Source organism: Staurois parvus, unplaced genomic scaffold (genome assembly GCF_062004578.1).
Source record: "Staurois parvus isolate SC_StPar_1 unplaced genomic scaffold, SC_StPar_1.0 ptg001490l, whole genome shotgun sequence".
Lineage (NCBI taxonomy): Eukaryota > Metazoa > Chordata > Amphibia > Anura > Ranidae > Staurois > Staurois parvus.
This window is the reverse complement of record NW_028319286.1, coordinates 755,158-775,184: the sequence shown is the minus strand read 5'-3', so window position 1 is coordinate 775,184 and position 20,027 is coordinate 755,158. Positions and strand designations below refer to the sequence as shown.

The window sequence follows — 20,027 nt, the reverse complement described above, 5'->3', positions numbered from 1 at the left end:
GATTTTGTTCTGCAACTTTTTTTTTTTTATGAACATTTATACATTTTGTTCTACTAGAATATTTACAATCACCCAGCAGTTAAGAAATAAGTATACATTTTTAAAGAGCAACACAGTCTTGTCGACCTTGTTATACCTGTAAAAGAGATTGGTTTAATGTAAAGTTATCTTGTTTCTATCATTTTTAATTATATATGTACATAGGGACGGCCATATTTGCTCGTTACACAGACAGGTTCTGCTTCCTCCTTTTCAGTGTGATACAGTGGTTGTACTTTACTGCCCCTTTTTTGCAAGAAGCTGACCAACCTGCTGATAACAAAGCACTCCCTGTGTAACTGATGTTTTATCTTAGCAGTTGTTAAAGTCTAACACCAGACATTCTTTTTTTTATATTTAGTTTTGAAGAATTAAAGTGGAAGTAAAGGCTACACATAGGTGTGCTTAAAAACACTGCTTTTCCCTCCTACTACCTATGCAGTATAGTGCTGGTATAAAAGATCTGTGTAAATACCTTATTTCAGTCTCTGGTCCTCTTACGTGATGCAGAAGCTTTGGCTCCCGTGTGTCATGGAGTGCTCAATAACAGTGCTGAATTCCAGAGCCTCTCATTGCCCATCTGCTGTCGGCGCTCCCTCCTCTCCCCTGCAGCAGCCGCTCCATGACACAGGAGAGATGGAGCTTCTGCATCATGTGACCAGACTGTAGTTGAGTGAAGTAAGATATTTATATAAAATGGATAAAGTGCAGCGCTAAAATCAACAAGCAGAGAAATCGATCTGTAAAATTCGATCTAAAAAGTTCGATCCCTAATTTTGTTATCAAATGTTCGTTTGGTTCATCAATATGATATAAAAATGGGCACAGCTATGAGGAATCCCCTCTTGATGATGTGCCTTAGCACGAAAGGCCTCAGGAGGAACTGACAGCCTGTGACGCCTTATTGCCGCCCAGACCACGAGGAGGTCTGGCGGCCATCCTACTATACAGGGTCAGTAACTTTTTTTAACCCTCTGTTTCCCTGCATTATATTCCTGGCATTTGCCAGCACCTGCACAGATCTACCCTGCACGAAGTCTGTTGTTAATAAAGTTTTTGTGACATACTACACTATGGGTACTCTTCCACTTTTTGCCCCTCTTTGAGGGGTCAGCAGACACAGTTTCCAATTCCATACTACATCCAGAGGAGGGAAGCCTTCACTTGGAGGGATTCTTTATCCGGCTGATCTATCCTGATCCTAAGGAGGTCTTGTGAGCCCAGCAGACTATCGTTTGATGACATTCCTTCCTGAGGGAGATCGGTGTCTGTGGGATTTAATACACACATGCGCATTTCCTATGCGCGGTCGGTGAGTGCGCATTTTCGCCATTTTTGGATTCCTCATAGCTGTGCCCATTTTTATATCATATTGATGAACTAAACGAACATTTGATAACAAAATTTGGGATCAAACTTTTTAGATCGAATTTTACAGATCGATTTCTCTGCTTGTTGATTTTAGCGCTGCACTTTATCCATTTTATTTTACCTAAGGCGGTTGTGATCTCCTTTTAGTGCTATTAGCTGCTTACTTCATTATTATACAGGAGCGCTCACTACATTTTTACAAGATATTTATATAGTTTTGGTTTTTTTTTAGCGGTATACAGCATAGCTAGGAGGAGGGGGAAGCAGTGTTTTTAAGCAGATTTATATGTAGTCTTTAACATTTCTTCAATCAGTTTGGCAAAATCATTGTAGTAACTATGGTTGTAGTAGCTAATTTACAAACCTCTACATTTAATAAAACAGCAAAGATTACGTACAAACTTGTAAATGTGAAAAATAGCATACAAACTACTTTAAACACTGCTCAAAATGTGTGTTTTGTTGAAAATATGGTGAGTTCCAGACACAAACTCAGCCTGTTCCCTGCTGTCAATCACAGAGCACTGGAGGCTTTACAGGCAGCAGCCAGACACCCTGGTAATGTCAGAGCCAGGTGAAGGGAGAGGAGAGTTCAGATATCTGCTACAGAAAGCCCCCAGTACTCCCAAAAGTGCCAGAGGTTGAAGAAAACCACAACAAAAAGGCAAAAATGTATTGCTATGCAAGGGTAGCATGAGTAAATGCGAATTCTAAGTATTTGATTTATCTGAGCAGTCTGTAAAGTATTACTTGATTACAATGGGGGAGAGTTACTAAAACTGGTGAGTGCAAAATCTGGTGCAGCTCTGCATAGAAACCAATCAGCTTTTAGGTTACTGAACAAGCCGACGTTAGCAGCTGATTGGCTACCCATGCAGAACTGCAACAGATTCCGAGTGCTCCAGTTTTAGTAAATCTACCCCATTGTCTCTTTAAAGCTACCTACAAGCATTAGAGAGTGGCAGATGTTCACACACAACCCAGACGCAGAAAAACAATTGCTTTTAAACAATGTAAACAGAAAGCTTTCTAAACAGCTACACTCAAATGAAAAAACATCTTTATTGAAATATCAAAACATCCTAAAAACAGCAAACAGACCCCATGTTGGAGAGAGAAAATGGTACATTTTCTCTCTCCACCATGGGGTTCGGTTGCTGTTTTGATTTTTTCAATAACCCTTCTTCAGCCTGCAGCTGTCCGGATAGCTGTTTACATTGATCAGCATGACTAGCAAGTTTGGATCGAATGAATCTAGCTTGTGCTAGAACAAACATTAGTGATCGTCCATCATGCCTGACTACCTTTCCCCTGAACAGGTGAATGTTCTCTAATGGCTGTATGCACCTTTACCTACACTTGTAACACAAGTCCAGTTTTAACGCCCCTCAACACCAAGTGGTGCTACAGAGTCCTTATAAATACTATGCTGGCCATTAATTCATTTAAACAAAGCAAATAGTGCAAAGCAAAAGGAAAGAATTAAAAGGCAGTATGAGGCATCAGACATCACATGAACATGTCATCATAACCCGGAGGTGGGAGATGGTCGGGGTCAGGCCTGGACAGGAAAGAGTAAAAGTCAGTTAGTCTCTCATGTTTGTGTGTAAAATGTGTACCATCCTCCATATAGAAAAAAACAGGCAAGCAATACACTCACCCGGGGCGTCTAGCACCTGGAGGACCAAAGGGATCAAACCGAGCGCCAGGTGGCACCGCTCCTGGAGGGAGTCCAATTGTAGGGTCAGGTCTGGGTCTCGAACCTGATCCAAAAGGATCGAAGATCATACCTCCATGCCCGCTGTAGGAACAGAAAGACATACTAGGTGTGTCTATGGAAAGGTATACACAGCAGTTAAAATATGTGTGGCAAAATAAAATATATGTATATGCAGTATATATATACACAATACATGCATACGCTTTTCTCTATTCTTTTTCTCTTTAACATGCAGAGAAAATACAGAAAATACTTATTGAGCTTAACACACATCCAGTGAGCTTCAAACCTTAGCATAACAAGCCAACAGCACTGCCTCTGCTGCGCTGAAATCCCAAGACTATATAGTCAACCTTAGTTCTTCATAGCTCATTACAGGAAGTTAGGAGTACACTGGATTTCTGGATGATCAACAGGTACTTTGTAATAACGTTTTTAAACAGTCTCAGCATTGTTTAAGAATAATTCCAGGCATTGGTATGTTATACATAGTTATATTGGGTATTGCTTCAGCTTGAACCAATTTAACTACGTATATGATATACCTGGCCAATGCCACTGGAATCTGGAAATTGACACCTACTACTACTACTACTACACAACTACTTAAGTGATTTCTACTTGCTTCCGGGTCCCGTGCTTTGCATTTTCTGAATGAATGCAAAGCTTTCTCTGACTGGACGAGGTGGACAGCATGACATCACCACCCTGCCTCCCCACCTTGCCCAATCAGAGAATGCTTTGCATTCATTCTGAAAATGCAAATCATTCTCTGAATGGTTCCTGAGCAGAGCGGCTGACCTTCTGTATTCACAATGTAATCAGGCCAGCCGCTCAGCACTGGATATGGAATCTAGTGGAGACTACTGGAGTAGCTGTGTCTACTTTGACGATTTCCACCTTCAAGCAGCATCGGCCAGCTATGGTGTATACATAGTTACATTAGTCCAAACTGGACCAATGAAAATATGTATAACATGCTGATACCTGGAATTCTTTAAATGTGCATGTAGTGCAGAGATGTGCTGAATATTATTTTTGTTTATTTTACCCAGATATAGAGGCACAAGTGGAACAATAGGAGCCTGTGGCCTGCTGGAGTCCTGAGAAAGAGATTAGCTCTTATGGCAAATCATGGCATAAGCCTTTAGTAAGAAAGCTTTGATACACATACTGTAGACCTATCTTTTACTTCTGTAACATCACAGATACCTTCCATATACTCACCCCAAGGGATTCAAGTCTGCAGAACCATAAGGAATATTCCCACTGGGATTTTCTCTAGAAAAGAAAAAATAAAAACAGTTGTAATTGGAAGATGTGAAGCTTTTACAGTGTCATTTAAAGCAGAACTGAACTGCCAGTGACAAGGGGACTCCTGAAATTTGTACATATTATAGAAGTTTTGCCTCTTAGTATGCTCTTCTCCATTGCGAACCGATACTTGTTGTCACCAGTCTGCCTGCTGCAGCGATCTTGTCTGTCATTACATCCAGGTCTGGTCTCTGCCCTGTGACCGCTGGATGGTCACTGATGATGAAACTCTTGCACGTGTGTACTGGATTTACATACAGCTGGCACATGGCTTCATTCCCAACATTACGGATATTAGGAATTGGTCAGGAGTGTACACTGCACTAAGCAAGCACCAAGGACAGTCTCCTTTACACAAAAATTCTACTCCCACAGTAATTTTTTATGGCTTATCTTTGTCTTAAACCTGCCCCTCAGTTACCTGTTCCACATTCAGACCCATACCTACCCACATCCTACCATATTTTTACAAACTCCTATAAGGCTTTCCCTCTCAACTACTAGACCAGTCTGTTAGCTGGCCAGTAAAGATCTGTTCCATAAAAAAACATTACATAGATGAAAAATGAAAGGTGCTCTCACCGTGGAGTGTGGTGCGGTGGAGGGCCACCAGTTGGCACATTAGGGGTAACATAATCTGAGGGTCTCTCCCGTTCTCGCTCAAGTTTCCCAGTCTTCTCCGTAGAGCCGAGCAGTGGGGACAGTAGTTCAGTCTTCAGCCGTCGATTTAGTTCTTTTTTTTTCTTAAACACCCTGTAAAGAAAAGAAACACATTTGCAACAGGGCATTAAAGTTAACCTCCAGGGAAACGTCTGCATACACTGATGAAATATATACAAATGGAACCATTTTACCTTCAAAAAGGATTTGTAAGAGCAGTCTATCCAGTCCTGAAATTTACATAACTCTGCCACACAGCACAGCCATGTCTGCCAGGGCAAAAGACCTGATTTATCTCTGCTAATTAAGACCTACAGGTCTTGAACCAGCCTGTGGTTGGAGAGCGCACGGGTGAGCAGCAGACTGATGATCTCACCTGTCTCTCTGAGCTCTCCTCCCATCAGCATGTGCCTTGTTAGCATATGAGAGCTGCAATACAACTGATTGGCTACAGCTCTCTCTCCCCTAGTCTGTGCTTTCAGGTCAAATTAAGGCACTTGCATTGCCTATGTAATGAAAGCAGAGCTGCATTAATCTGCTTCTTTCACATCAAATCACAAAGTGAGTTACTTAATTTTTTTTTTCATTTAATCCGTGGAGATGCGCAAAAACAAAAACTCGATAAGTGTACAAAAAAGGTACAAGTGCAAAAACACCAACACAAAAAGGTGCACTTAGAGGTGTGCTTTTAGTCCACCTCCCGAAGGGGTAGGACCTCTACCCTGATCCCCCGGAGCACAAGGCTCCTGATACAGACAAAGGGTTTCCAACATGGTCCACCTGGCCTAAAGGCCTGGCAGACCCTTTTCCTTGTGATCAGCTGAAGCTGACCACCAAGTACTTGGTCATGGGGCTCTCCCAAAGAGAGACCCCCCAGAATTCGGGGAAGGAACCGAATGGCCACACATCCTCTCCCTAGATGTCAGGGCAGGCCCAAGGACCCACACCCTCCCATCCAGTGAGAAAAAAAAACAAAACACACACACAAAAGTGAAACAAACGTGAGGAGAAAACAAATAGCATATAATAAACAAGTGGCCGTGCAATTGTGTACTGGCTAGTCCCTGAGGCCTGTAGCAAAAATAATTTGGACGCTGGTAAGAACAGATACTACACTTGATCTCAGCCAAAAGGCTGAGTTACTTAAAGAGTAACTAACAGGCAATACTTTTTTTGTTTAGTATTGGACAATGGGGAGATGGATTAGAATACCTGACAGTTTTTATTTCCGTCTGTGCCCCACTAGGGAGATTCACCCTCTCAATTTGGCATGTTTACTTAAAGTGCAAGAAAATTCTTGATTTTGGGTTGTCCCCAGAACAGTAAAGTTTCAGTGGGGACACTAGTTCTGGGTACCCTGCTGACAACCAGAGGTTTACTCACTTTCAAGGAATTTTTTCTCACTTCCTGTTTTGGCTATGGGACAGGAAGAGAAATCTCCACAATGGGACACAGATGCCAAACAAAAAACCTGACAGGGTCATAACCCTCCCTTACTGTATACAAAATGAAAAAAATAAAAGATTTTGCCTATAGTTCTACTTTAATAAAGAGGTCCAATGATAATGAGTAAAATTACAGCAAACCAAACCAACCAGATTTTTGATTAAAACATGTACAGTATCTAACTTGGCCCTCATCCAGGGCCTACCCTGCCCAGTTAAAATAGGTACTATTATTATCTGGATACTCCCAAAGCTTGACAGGCTCATTTAAATTAAAAAAAAAGATAACATCTTTACCATGGAAAATATTAAAAAAAGATAAGTACACATCCAATGATACTAAATATGTGCGTGTTTAACAATTTTTGGCATTTTTTTTAAAAATGAAGGGCACCCTGCTGACCTGGAGTAGTCTTTCAAGTTGGCTTTGTCTATGCACTCTCCAACGTTCAGCGTCAGGTTGCTGACCTTTTCTGTTTTCATGTCCTGTATGCAACAAACATAACCATGCTTAAGTAATAAAGTCCTGCTGCACGAAAAAAACAATACAGCAAATACGCATTATTTTAATTATCAAGATTACAGGAATAACCGCGGGATTGGAGAATATCTCAAAATGTTCTTTGGTACTGGAGAGGAACATCAGACAAAAAGTTAAAATACATATACATTAACCAGTTTTACCTGACAAAGGATTTGCAATTCTGGTTGGCTGGTACTGAGATTTACGAACTGATCAGCCCAGCAGCTGAGACACTTTTTTTTCCTGATTCAGCCAAGCAACCTTATTTATTATTTATTTCAGGTACTTATATAGCGCCGTCAATTTACGCAGTGCTTTATATATATTATATATTCACATCAGTCCCTAACCCTCAAGGGGCGTACAATCTAAGGTCCCTAACCCTCAAGGGGCGTACAATCCAAGGTTCCTAACCCTCAAGGGGCGTACAATCTAAGCTCCCTAACCCTCAAGGGGGTACAATCTAAGGTCCCTAACCCTCAAGGGGCGTACAATCTAAGGTCCCTAACCCTCAAGGGGCGTACAATCTAAGGTCCCTAACCCTCAAGGGGGTAAAATCTAAGGTCCCTAACCCTCAAGGGGCATACGATCTAAGGTCCCTAACCCTCAAGGGGCGTACAATCTAAGGTCCCTAACCCTCAAGGGGCGTACAATCTAAGGTCCCTAACCCTCAAGGGGCGTACAATCTAAGCTCCCTAGCTCACATTCATACATACAGATACTAGGGCCAATTTAGATAGGAGCCAATTAACCTACCAGCATGTTTTTGGAGTGTGGGAGGAAACCAGAGTACCCGGAGGAAACCCACGCAGGCACAGGGAGAACATGCAAACTCCAGGCAGGTGGTGCCGTGGCTGGGATTCAAACCAATGACCCTAGTACTACCAGGCAGAAGTGCTATCCATTTAGCCACTGTGCTGCCCCTTCAATATAAACTCTCTGCCTCCAACCTGTAAAGTAGACAGTGAATCTGCACCACCTCTTTCCAATAGGTAGGAAGTAAGAAAGCTGAACCATGAAATAACAGGATGATTGCACTGACTGGCAGGGGTGAGAGTATCACAAGAACAGCTGAGCAGAATGGTAAATCCTTCAACAGGTAGAACAAGAAACATACAGTATGGGGGGGAGGGTACTAAAATATAAGTGTGCAAAATCTGGTGCAGCTGTGCATAGAAGCCAATCAGCTTGCAGGTTTTATTGTCAAAGCTTAATCGAACAAGCTGACGTTAGAAGCTGATTGGCTGCCATGCACAGCTGCACCAGATTCTGAGCGCTCAAGTTTTTGTAAACTTCCCCTATGTCAGTGTTTCTCAATTCCAGTCCTCATGGACCCCCAACAGGTCATGTTTTCAGGATTTCCATTATTTTGCACAGGTGATTTGATCAGTTTCACTGCCTTAGTAATTACCACAGCTGTTTCATCTGAGGGAAATCCTGAAAACATGACCTGTTGGGGGTCCATGAGGACTGGAGTTGAGAAACACTGCCCTATGTGTATTTCAAATAGGTATTTAGCTGTTTGCCTCAGTTTGTTTCCAAAGGAGAACAGTTTCAAATTAAAAACTTTAAATGATAAAGAGCAAAATGGTGGTGTACACTGAACTGTAGAACATTGTCCTCACCATCACATTGACTATCAAGGTGTCCTCCACTTTCAGAGCTTTAAATAAAATCTTTGTCTTGTCGTTCGCATAGCGCATTGTGTACAGCTCTTGGTTGCTGGCCCAGCCATCTGGAAGTCGCTCTGATTCTTTCTCATTGGCTTCAGCCTGTGGGGGGGAAAAAAATAACATGACAACTTTCCATCACATGCAACACATTGCAGAAATGATACAAACCTGTTGACAGAGAGATTAAACAATTCTTACATAGGCAGCCTAAAATAAGATTTTTTTTAATACTTACCTGTTTGGAAAGCGGCAAGTCCGAACTTAAAGTGATATTGAAGGCATTTTTGTTTTTCTTTGAAATAACAAACATGTCATACTTACCTGCTCTGTGTAATGGTTTTGCACAGAGCAGCCCTGATCCTCCTCTTCTAGGGTCCCCTGCTGGCAATCTTGGCCCCTCCCTGCTTCCCCAGAGCAAGCAGCTTGATTTGGGGGCACCCATGCAGACTCGCTCCCGAGCCACTGCTCTGCATGTCCATTCGTACACAGATCCGCGGCTCAGCGCCGCCCTCTCTCTCTCATTGGCTCACTGGCTGTGATTGACAGCAGTGGGAAGACAATGGCTCCCGCTGCTGTCTCAGTGAATGAGGAGGGAGAGTCCCCAGAGAGCCAAGGCCATTGTGCACATCACTGGATTGAAATGGGGTTCAGGTAAGTATTGGGAGGGAGCTGCTGCACACTCATGCATAGAAGACACGAAGGTAAAAACCTTGAGCCTTTACAATCACTTTAACTCTGTTGAAAGAGTACAACCCCTGGCAGAATCTACAGCGTCTGACACTTCCGGGAGTGTCGGATGCTATCTACCCTTCATGTGCTGTGATTCGTTCCACTGGCCCCTATGTCATTCCAGGAAGTACGAACCAGTGGAAAGAACCACACAACGGGGGTCAAGAATCAACCAGCAATGTGGCTGTGTTTTAACAGATGGGCTGCCAGAAAAGTTTTGAAACTACCTTGATAAGTAAAAGCATTTTAACGAGATTGGGTTTACTTTTACAACTAAAATCCCTCATAACAGCACCTCAACATGCCATCTTTACCTTTTTTTTCAGCCAGGAAACCCTCCTCTGTGTACCCCTCCTCTGATGTTGGTTTCTGAGGCTGCTTTCACACTCATCCGTTTTTCTCCCGCTTTTGCATTGAAAATGCGGAAGAAAAATGTGCGACCATGTATTTCTATGGAACTCTTCACACTGATCTGGTGTGGGTCCGATGCGTTTTTTGAAACCCTGTTTGCTTAAGGTATGGTGAAGTTAAAAAAAAAATCACCAAAAATGTACCTCCCCATTGAAATCAATGGAATCGTGCCAAAAATGCATCAAAAACACACCTGTGTTGCATTTTTGGTGAGGTTTTTGAGTCACACGCCCAGTAACAAAATGCATTGCAAAAGCAGTAAAAACATGGCAAAAATGCAGTGTGAAAGTACCCTTACTAGGGATTTGACTTCTCTATCTTCTGGGCTAAGTTCCACCTATTTACTGCCCCCAGTCCAAAAAGAGCACCTCAATGGTCAATAAGGGCGTTCTCATTGGACAGTGTGCAAGCAAAGGCACACAGAGGAAGTTTTCTGGCAGGGCTTTCAGGTATTTGACATGCAGCAAATGAAAAACTCCCAGTATAGTCAGACACTCCCTGATCTGAATATAGGTTATATTCTGAAATCCTTTATGTAATCCAGGATTTGCATGAGTTAGATTTCCTCTTCTTCGCATTTAGCAACAGCTATGAGAAATGTGGCTTGTCTGGGCACGAAAAAAACAAAACAAAACCTACAGTGGGGATCGAAAGTTTGGGCACCCCAGCTAAAAATTTGTATTAATGTGCATAAAGAAGCCAAGGAAAGATGGAAAAATCTCCAAAAGGCATCAAATTACAGATTAGACATTCTTATAATATGTCAACAAAAGTTAGATTTTATTTCCATCATTTACACTTTCAAAATAACAGAAAACAAAAAAATGGCGTCTGCAAAAGTTTGGGCACCCTGCAGAATTTATAGCATGCACTGCCCCCTTTGCAAAGCTGAGACCTGCCAGTGTCATGGATTGTTCTCAATCATCGTCTGGGAAGACCAGGTGATGTCAATCTCAAAGGTTTTAAATGCCCAGACTCATCTGACCTTGCCCCAACAATCAGCACCATGGGTTCTTCTAAGCAGTTGTCTAGAAAACTGAAACTGAAAATAGTTGACGCTCACAAAGCTGGAGAAGGCTATAAGAAGATAGCAAAGCGTTTTCAGATGTCAATATCCTCTGTTCGGAATGTAATTAAGAAATGGCAGTCATCAGGAACAGTGGAAGTTAAAGCAAGATCTGGAAGACCAAGAAAAATATCAGACAGAACAGCTCGCAGGATTGTGAGAAAAACAATTCAAAACCCACGTTTGACTGCACGATCCCTCCAGAAAGATCTGGCAGACACTGGAGTTGTGGTACACTATTCCACTATAAAGAGATACTTGTACAAATATGGTCTTCATGGAAGAGTCATCAGAAGAAAACCTCTTCTACGTCCTCACCACAAAAATCATCGTTTGAACTTTGCAAATGAACATATAGACAAGCCTGATGCATTTTGGAAACAAGTTCTGTGGACCGATGAGGTTAAAATTGAACTTTTTGGCCGGAATGAGCAAAGGTACGTCTGGAGAAGAAGGGGCACAGAATTTAATGAAAAGAACCTGTGTCCAACTGTTAAGCATGGGGTTGGATCAATCATGCTTTGGGGTTGTGTTGCAGCCAGTGGCACAGGGAACATCTCACGAGTAGAAGGAAAAATGGATTCAATAAAATGTCAGAAAAGTTTGGATGGTAACTTGATGCCATCTGTGAAAAAGCTGAAGTTAAAGAGAGGATGGCTTCTACAAATGGATAATGATCCTAAACACACCTCGAAATCCACGGGGCATTACATCAAGAGGCGTAAACTGAAGGTTTTGCCATGGCCTTCACAATCTCCTGACCTCAACATAATTGAAAATCTATGGATAGACCTTAAAAGAGCAGTGCGTGACAGACAGCCCAGAAATCTCAAAGAACTGGAAGACTTTTGTAAGGAAGAATGGGCAAAGATACCTCAAACAAGAATTGAAAGACTCTTGGCAGGCTACAAAAAGCGTTTACAAGCTGTGATACTTGCCAAAGGGGGCAGTACAAGATATTAACTCTGCAGGGTGCCCAAACTTTTGCAGACGCCATTTTTTTGTTTTCTGTTATTTTGAAAGTGTAAATGATGGAAATAAAATCTAACTTTTGTTGACATATTATAAGAATGTCTAATCTGTAATTTGATGCCTTTTGGAGATTTTTCCATCTTTCCTTGGCTTCTTTATGCACATTAATATAAATTTTTAGCTGGGGTGCCCAAACTTTCGATCCCCACTGTATATCTCCATTTTTACACTACCGGACCACTATGGTCTCTGAAGATAAAGCTGTGCAGACGCAGGCAATCACTGCAGGAAGACAATGTATCAATACTTACTCATTTGTAGAATATTAAATGTCATAGTGTGATTGTTGTACACAAATGATTGAAAGGAAATGTATGACGCAGCCTCTGGGAATGTGGAGAGGTTAGATGAAGGAAGGCTGGGTAACCAGTATAAAAGGCAATAATAGTAGAGAACACAGACTACACTAACTGGTGTAATGCACATGGGTGACAAAGGAGTCGCACTGGCCTTATCTATTGCAACTTCATGAACCAATCGTCTTTATTTCTACCAAAATTTATGTGCTATGACAGCCTGACTAGATACAGAATGCACCGATTAAGTAGGTGTTCTACAACATAGTATCAAGCAGGGGTGGACTGACAACTCATGGGGCCCCCGGGCAATAGGGGATCATGGGGACCCTGTGTCCTTGCCCACACTGAAAGCACACCCAAAAAAGCCTATAAAAAAAAAAAAAAGGTACCAGGGGCATTTTATGGGGCCCCCTACTGACCCCGAGCACTTGAATAGTCAGTCCACCCCTGGTATCAAGAGTCCTAAGCCCCCATTAACAGTTAGTGTGAGCATAACCATGTAGTTCAGAGGCCTTTTTTTTTTTTATAGATTTGTATAGGTGCAGAATCACTTGTTTTTGGACCATAATACATTTAAATAGGAGAACCTGAAGAGTTCACATAAACATGTTGTTTTTTTTTTTCCTAAGTGCTTCCAGTATAGTCTACATTGACCAAAAGCATGCCATTCTATCCCACAGAAACTCATGCACTTAACTGAACTTCACGTGACAGGTGACCATGTGAACAGGCCCAGTCAGAATAAGGGGGTTCTGGAATAATGCAGCCTGCAGCAAAATGCTCAGGAGTACATGGAGACTGAATAGAGATTGCACATTTGGAATGCAACATGTAAAGCAAACACTACAGCTGTAAAATGGTGAAGCTAATCATTTTAACTTTGCTAAATACCTGTTAAAGTGACACTAAACTCTATTATTCACTATATTGTCAAAAGTATTGGGTCGCCGGCCTTTCCACGCACATGACCTTTAATGGCCCCCCAGTCTTACTCCATAGGGTTCAATATTGAGTTGGCCCCGCCCTTTCCATTCACATGTACTTTAATTGCCCCCACTCTTAGTCCATAGGGTTCAATATTGAGTTGGCCCCGCCCTTCCCAAGCACATGATCTTTCATGGCCTCCCAGTCTTACTCCGTAGGGTTCAATATTGAGTTGGCCCCGCCCTTCCCAAGCACATGACCTTTAATGGCCCCCCAGTCCTAGTCCGTAGAGTTCAATATTGAGTTGGCCCCGCCCTCTGCAGCTATAACAGCTTCACCTCTTCTGGGAAGGCCGTCCACAAGGTTTAGGAGGGTGTCTATGGGAAGGTTGGACCATTCCTCCAGAAGCACATTTGTCAGGTCAGGCACTGATGTCGGGGGAGGAGGCCTGGCTCGCAGTCTCCGCTCTAATTCATCCCAAAGGTGTTCTATGGGGTTGAGGTCAGGACTCTGTGCAGGACAGTCAAGTTCCTCCACCCCAAACTGGCTCCTCCATGTCTTTATGGACCTTGCTTTGTGCACTGGTGCGCAGTCATGTTGGAACATGTAGGTTAACAAAACACGCACTATTGTTTCTGGGCAGTACTACGGGTACAAACAACAAATAACATACAAATATATGGTATCTCTGCGATTGTCAAAAGCTGGAAAATGTATTTTGGGTTGCTCTTTGGTGGCAGGCTATGGTAGTAACAAGAAACACATCTAAATTAAAAAATTGTTTTTTTTTTACTATTTTGGGCCAGTTTTCCTTTGATAATACAAAAAAAATAACAATCAGGAGATAACCATTAACCACCAAATAAAAGCCCAATTTGTGCTGAAAAAAAAACAAGGTATAAACCACCTGGATGTACAAAGTAGTTGTGATGATATGGACAGTTTTACTAACACACGTCAACGTTGAAAAATTGTGCTTAGGCATTAAGATTTGTTTTATCCTTAGGCGTGAAGGGGTTAAGGAGCAGAAAAAATTGCTTTTGTATAGGTTTTGGGAGCGTTTTTGACAGAAAAAAACAAAACAAAAAATGCTGAATGGTCCTGACAGCTTTTTTTTTTTTCTAGCTTTTTTCCTGAATACACTATAAAAATGCTAATAAAACCCTGACGCTCCTAAAAAAAAAACACTAGTGAGCTTAAAAAAAAACATGTGCATGGAGCATAAAAAAACAATTACATTAAAAATAGATTACAGGGCCATTAAGTAGTGGATGCAAATGGATTAAATATAGTTTAGTGCCACTTTAATAACTCCAGGAAATATAATAAAAATGAAAAAAAAAATCCTTTATAAAAGATAATGGGCCATGACACATAGGGAGGTAATGATGAAAAACAACAACCGATGATGTATGAGTGGAAGAACAGGAATGACAACCGGTGAAGTACACAGGAAGCAGAAGGAAACATACAAACTGTATTAAAATACAAAACATATATATATATATATATATACACACTGTATATACAATGAAATCAGAGCTGACCCTCACTTTCTATCATTGAGCAGTGTTATACACAGGCACCTGTATACAGCACAATGACAAGGATGATTGATCCATGGATTGTGGATACAGAGTTCCATGTATCAGTGTATCTCAGTAACATTGTAACAAAGTTCCCATGTAGCAATACTAATAAAGACACAAGTGAACCCAATGTACCAATGAGGGGGGGGGAGGGGAGGAGTCCTCTCCATGCTGGACTATGGGACCCTCCAGCCCTGCACTATGCTGGCCAGCTCTCAGCACACAGGAAGCGGCTTGTGTTACCTTTTCTCCTTTCCCCAGGCAGCGGAGGCCTTGGCTGATCAGTTCCCAGTGGATGAAGCAGACCAGGGAGTCCTGAGGCTGTCTGATGTCCGGAGACACCAGAGCATACAGTAGCTCCAAACCCGGCGACGCCATGTTTTTTGTTTGGGGAATCCAGCACTTCCGGGATCACCGGCTACACCAGCAGGAATGAACCAGAAAAGAAAGATGATTTTTTTTCCATGCAATTCCTCAAGTTGGACAGTAGATGGCGACAGAGCTCGCAGTACGTCTGCTGTACACAGAGGATGCTCAGCCCCAGGCTGGTGATGGGCTTATTATGTGTTCTTACCTATGGAGGAGGGCAAGTCAGGGAAATTAGGCCAGGGGGGTTTAAAGAAGGACTCCAGGATGCAGGCCAGGGGTTAAAAGAAGGACTTTGGTATACAAGCCAGGGGTGTAAAGAAGGACTCCGGTATACAAGCCAGGGGTGTAAAGAAGGACTCCGGTATACAAGCCAGGGGTGTAAAGAAGGACTCCGGTATACAAGTCAGGGGTTTAAAGAAGGACTCCGGTATACAAGCCAGGGGTTTAAAGAAGGATTCCAGTATACAAGCCAGGGGTTAAAAGAAGGACTCCGATATACAAGCCAGGGGTTTATAGAAGGACTCTGGTATACAAGCCAGGGGTTTAAAGAAGGACTCCGGTATACAAGCCAGGGGTTTATAGAAGGACTTCGGTATACAAGCCAGGGGTTAAAAGAAGGACTCTGGTATACAAGCCAGGGGTTAAAAGAAGGACTCCGGTATACAAGCCAGGGGTTTAAAGAAGGATTCCAGTATACAAGCCAGGGGTTTAAAGAAGGATTCCAGTATACAAGCCAGGGGTTAAAAGAAGGATTCCAGTATACAAGCCAGGGGTTAAAAGAAGGACTCCGGTATACAAGCCAGGGGTTTATAGAAGGACTCCAGTATACAAGCCAGGGGTTTAAAGAAGGACTCCAGTATGCAGGCCAGGGGTTTAAAGAAGGACTCCAGTATGCAGGCCAGGGGTTTAAAGAAGGACTCCAGTATGCAAGCCAGGGGTTTAAAGAAGGACTCCAGTATGCAGGCCAGGGTTTTAAAGAAGGACTCCAGTATGCAGGCCAGGGGTTTAAAGAAGGACTCCAGTATGCAGGCCAGGGTTTTAAAGAAGGTCTCCAGTATGCAGGCCAGGGGTTTAAAGGACTCCAAACTCCAATATGCAAGCCAGGTGATTAAAGAAGGACTCCAGTATGCAGCAGTCTATACTTATGTATTCCCCACTTGGCTGCTATCCAGCTTTCTGCCCTTATTGTATTATATGTAAAGTGCTGTGTAAATTGTCGGCGCTTTATAAGTACCTGTAATGAATAAATAAATAAAATTCCTTAACAATTCTGCGCTATGGTGTATATGTAACTGCCTAATAAATAAATCAATAAAACATGAGCAGCCACCACAACAGTGCAGGTAACAATACACAAAATAATAAAACATAACCGTGCGGCACTTCGATTTTTTGATATTTGAAGCCCTGCACCTTTATGTTTTATTTTTAAATAAATAAAATGACCTGAGGTTTTCCGCTAGAAGTTTAACACAAATCAGATACACTTTTCTGGTGCAAAATATACATTTCTGACTGTAATTAGAAGTCAAACTGCACCCAGGACAAATGCCTGGAACACAAGCAGTCAGGACAAATACGGGGAGGTTTACTAAAATGGCTGAATTTACTGAATCTGGTGCAGGATGAAAATGTGCATAAAACTCTCCATCGATGTGATATATCCTCGTAGCCTCCCTAGCGGTCTGATTATGTCCATATTTCTGTGCTCAAAGTGGTACTTTTTTTACACGGAAATATGTAGTTTTTTTATTGTAGGCCTGTAATTTTTAGGAATAACTCACTGAAATCTGTCTGAACAAGAGTCTAGTAAACATCCCGGGTATGTTAAAATTTGAAACACGAAATCATAAATTATAATTTAATAAATAATCATAAAAAATAATATAATTATTTTTTAAATAATAATTAAATTTAATTCAATAATATAATCAAACCAAAAACACTGAAATGTGAAATAGAGCGCCAAGTTCGCACATCGCTGAGCAAAGTCGCAAAATCGTTTTCAGTGTCTGATGAGGAATTTCCCCCACTAATCATTATCACTCAATTCTGCAAGTGGTTCTGATTTACTATCGCTGTTCTCTAGCCGGTCTAAAACCGCTTTTGACCTAAAGGGACGCTTTTTGGACACCATGGACGTTTCTCAGTTTCCAGGCAGAAAGAACAGTAAAAATGCAGGCAGGGCGCCGGACAAGGCACTCGGGACAACATGTATGGGAAATGGTTTGATACAGGAATGTTATACTATGTGATTTTAGTGAATGTCACTTTTAAAACTTTCAAATTTCCCGCAAGTTCCGTCCCCCGTACGTCCCGACGTCGCAGGGAATGGAACCCAGATGACAGATGCCAGCATCGGCCGGAGGAGATGGCCGGGAACACTGCAGGAGGGACATCGCAGGAGCGCAGGACAAGGTAAGTGCAGAAGGGATCCCGAAGCAGCGCTGCAAGGTAAGCCCAAGTGTAGCTCGGAGTTACCGCTTGTGGTGCTGAAACTTTACCCCGAGCTACACTCGGGAATACCGCCGGGGGGGTTAATTTAAAATGCGACCTTCCACCTCCAATGAGGGTAAGAGTAATCAGTGTGGATAGCGGTGGATATGATTCACAAAGAGTTCTGTATGTATGCACGGGTGTATCACGTATCATATTATGTGTGGAATTACTACACTATATTTGTTTGTTTTGGAGATTGGGAGCAGTCAAGTAGATGATCAAGAAGAAAAGATAGAGAAGATCATATGAAATACAGTTGCGCTCAAAAGTTTGCATACCCTGGCAGAAATTGTGAAATGTTGACATTGATATTGAAAATATGACTGATCACGCCAAAAAATGCTATTTTATTGAAGGATGATGATCATATGAAGCCATTTATTATCACATAGTTGTTTGGCTCCTTTTTAAATCATAATGATAACAGAAATCACCCAAATGACCCGGATCAAAAGTTTCCCTCCCCTGGAATCTTTAGCCTTGGTACAGACACACAAGGTGACACACACGGGTTAAAATGCCAATTAAAGGTTAATTTACCACACTTATGGCTTTTTAAATTGTAATTAGTGTCTGTGTATAAATAGGCAGTGAGTTTGTTACGTGGATGCACTGAGCAGGCTAGATACTGAGCCATGGGGAGCAGAAAAGAACTGTCAAAAGACTTGTGTAACAAGGTAATGGAGCTTTATATGACTTTATTAATTTTTTTATCCTTTAATGATGTGTTTTTCTGGCAGAAAGATCCAGCGTACATGGGAGCATTTTGAAGTATAACTAAAGGCAAACCTTCCTTTTTTTTTTTTTTGTTTTGGATAGTGTCAGTTGTTATTGCTGTCTGAGTCCCCGTTGGGGAGATTCCCCCCTCCCTATTTTTCCTGGTGACCATGATAAGTGAAAGTAAAAGAACACCCCAAATTTGAATTGTCCCCAGAAAAGTAATAGAGATAATATATTCCAATGGGGACACTAGTTCTGGTGACCTGGGGGGCCTCTAGGGACTCCCTTAATTTGCTGGGATTTCCTCTCTCTTCCTGTTTGGCTATGGGACAGGAAGTCAAGGGAAATCTCTCAAATGTGACACAGATGGAGAAAAAAAAAAATCAGACAGGGAGTTATAACCCTTCCTTACTGGATCCAAAATGAAAAAAAAAAAGTTTTGCCTGTAGTTCTAAACTACAGGCAAAACTGTTTTTTTTTTCATTTTGGATAGTGTAAGGGGAGGTTATAACCTCAGTACTGTGATTTATTGCCGTCTGTGTCCCTTTGGGTAGATTCCCCTTCACTTCCTGTCCCATAGCCAAAATAGGAAGTGAGAGATAACCCTTCAATGTATGGGAAATCCCTAGCTGTTATCAGGGTTAACATCCCCGCTATTCCTTTTTTGGGGACAAACCAAAATTTGGGATTTTCTTTTACTTTCACTTTCATTGATAATAGTAAACTGGACAAATAGAGAGATTGAATCTCCCTAACAGGGGCACAGACAGCAATAAAAACTGACAGGTGTTCTCATCCATCTCCAAAAAGTTTTACCTTTAGGCCCCTTTCACAGGGGTGTTCCGTATGCCCGTTTTTTATCTGTCCGTTTACGGATGAAAAACGGACAACCATGTATTTCTATGGACTTGCGGATGTAAACGGATGAACATCTTTTTACATCCATAAATGTTCGCATCTGTTAACATCCATTTTTTTGAACGGAAGAAAGCTCTATATTTCTTCCGCAAAAAAACCTGGACATAAAAACGGATGTCAACGGATAAAAATGGACCAAAAACTGATGTAAACGGATGAAAACGAATGTAAACAGATGAAAAACGGATAAAAACCAATGTAAACAGATGAAAAACAGATGTAAATGGATGAAAAACAGATATAAATGGATGAAAAAAAATGAAAAAAAATGGGTGAAAAAATGGATGTAAATGGATGAAAACACAGATGTAAACATCCATTTTTTTCTTTGAAAAAATGTAACTCAACTGAAAAAAAAACGGAATGCCCGTGTGAAATAACCCTTACTTATACTTTAAGTTCCTGAAGTCTCTCCTGATATGTTTTATCCCTCAGACCTCTCATCGCTTTTTTTAAAACATAATTTTTGTCTGTCTTTGGTCCTAAGAACTACAACTCTTTAGTTATACTTTAATATAATACCGCTTTCTTTTTTAGGTCACCCTCCAATCTCTTTGGATTGCAAAGTTTTGCCTCATTGTGAAACATCTGTTACAGTTTAGTAGACGTGTACACTTAATGAAATACTGTAACAAACTGGGAATAATGGCCAAAAATAACAGTTGTATCTGTAGGAGATTAGAGTAAACCAGTCAATTAGGGGTCAGTGGCAGTTGTCCTGTTAAA

General features: G+C 41.6%; 1 protein-coding gene across 1 annotated transcript; it reads right to left on the bottom strand.

Moving 5' to 3' along the window:
* Positions 1-2: 2 nt before the first annotated feature.
* Positions 3-15,214, bottom strand: PSMF1 (proteasome inhibitor subunit 1). Its single transcript, XM_089662553.1, has 7 exons — positions 15,039-15,214; positions 8,698-8,844; positions 6,953-7,035; positions 5,027-5,197; positions 4,358-4,411; positions 3,071-3,211; positions 3-2,971 (listed from the first exon to the last, which is right to left on the bottom strand). Exons 1-7 carry the CDS (start codon positions 15,171-15,173, stop codon positions 2,920-2,922), a joined length of 783 nt encoding a protein of 260 aa, XP_089518679.1. The 5' UTR covers positions 15,174-15,214; the 3' UTR covers positions 3-2,919.
* Between the last annotated feature and the right edge of the window lie 4,813 nt (positions 15,215-20,027).

Coding starts and splice junctions, on each gene's coding strand:
- PSMF1 (XM_089662553.1), bottom strand. CDS start 15,173: ATGGCGTCGCCGGGTTTGGAGCTACTGTATGCTCTGGTGTCTCCGGAC. Junction 5,198..6,952: donor AACTTGAAAGACTACTCCAG/GTCAGCAGGGTG, acceptor TTTTCTTTACAG/GGTGTTTAAGAAAAAAAAAG. Junction 3,212..4,357: donor GCAGACTTGAATCCCTTGGG/GTGAGTATATGG, acceptor CTGTTCCTACAG/CGGGCATGGAGGTATGATCT.